Source organism: Papilio xuthus, unplaced genomic scaffold (assembly GCF_000836235.2).
Source record: "Papilio xuthus unplaced genomic scaffold, Pxut_1.1 DF829848.1, whole genome shotgun sequence".
Taxonomy (NCBI): Eukaryota; Metazoa; Arthropoda; class Insecta; order Lepidoptera; family Papilionidae; genus Papilio; species Papilio xuthus.
Genome location: NW_013528801.1, coordinates 1 through 876, shown reverse-complemented (window position 1 = coordinate 876; position 876 = coordinate 1). Strand labels below are relative to the sequence as shown.

Genomic DNA, 876 nt, shown 5'->3' with positions numbered 1-876 from the left:
CGAGGACACACCAGACAACACGTCAAACAAAAATCAAAACATCGGTAACCTAGAAAACAATAAAATCATTTTTTTGTACTAACGGCGATTGACCGCCTGCGTGTTCTCGGCCTCCTCGACCACCAGGGCCTGCAGCGTGTCCTCGTCGCAGCCTCGCGGCAGCAGGCTCTCCCGCGTGAGGTAGAGGCGCGCCATGGGCCGCAGCTCTCCCCCGGGGTTGTAGAAGGGCGCGCGCGGGTCCTCCGGGTACATCGTCGTGATGCGGTACATCTTCTCGCGGGGAATCGTTTCAGAGTTCGCCGACTGCGGGAAGTGACAGAGCATAATGTTTAATTATCCGTCATTATTTACTTGATGGCTTTCATCAAATCATTCGTAACAGCGATGAAATAGTGAAATATCGTCAATTGATAAATTATAAAAAGGACGTCAGAAAAAATGTGGTGCAAAGAGACTAAACAAGAAGGCAGCAGTTTGGTCACCATGTAGGAGATGCCGTTGTCGGTGCCGGCGTCGTAGGGGAACAGGTCGATGGTCTTGCTCTCCGCCCAGCTGCAGTCTCTGTTGCACAGCTCCAGCCCGCTCACGCCCACCACCCAGTCGGGGGAGGGGCCTGCGGGTGATCAACAAATAATTTGAATGGCCGTTTCCGGTTTAACAGAACAAAGAACAACAAATAGCAACACTAAAATATTTATATTTCCATAACTTGAAGTGGTATTATGTGCATATATATTGATGTGATGAGACGTAATACAGAAGGCGGAGGAGTACCGAACATGGAGGCGAGGGAGAGGTAGTGGCGCGTCCTGTCCACGGTGAAGACTGCGGAGGTGTTGGCATTGACGCGCGGGTGCCACAGTCCCTGTGCCTTCA

General features: G+C 51.5%; 1 protein-coding gene across 1 annotated transcript; it reads right to left on the bottom strand.

Moving 5' to 3' along the window:
- Window positions 1-78: 78 nt before the first annotated feature.
- LOC106114731 (spondin-2-like) lies at window positions 79-870 on the bottom strand. Its single transcript, XM_013308078.1, has 3 exons — window positions 775-870; window positions 483-613; window positions 79-303 (listed from the first exon to the last, which is right to left on the bottom strand). The coding sequence occupies exons 1-3, from the start codon at window positions 779-781 to the stop codon at window positions 79-81; spliced, it is 363 nt and encodes a 120-aa protein (XP_013163532.1). The 5' UTR covers window positions 782-870.
- Window positions 871-876: the final 6 nt, after the last annotated feature.

Excerpts from the sequence above, each read along its gene's own strand:
- LOC106114731 (XM_013308078.1), bottom strand. Across the intron at positions 304-482 it reads ACAACGGCATCTCCTACATG|TCGGCGAACTCTGAAACGAT; the intron begins GTGACCAAACTG and ends CACTTCCCGCAG.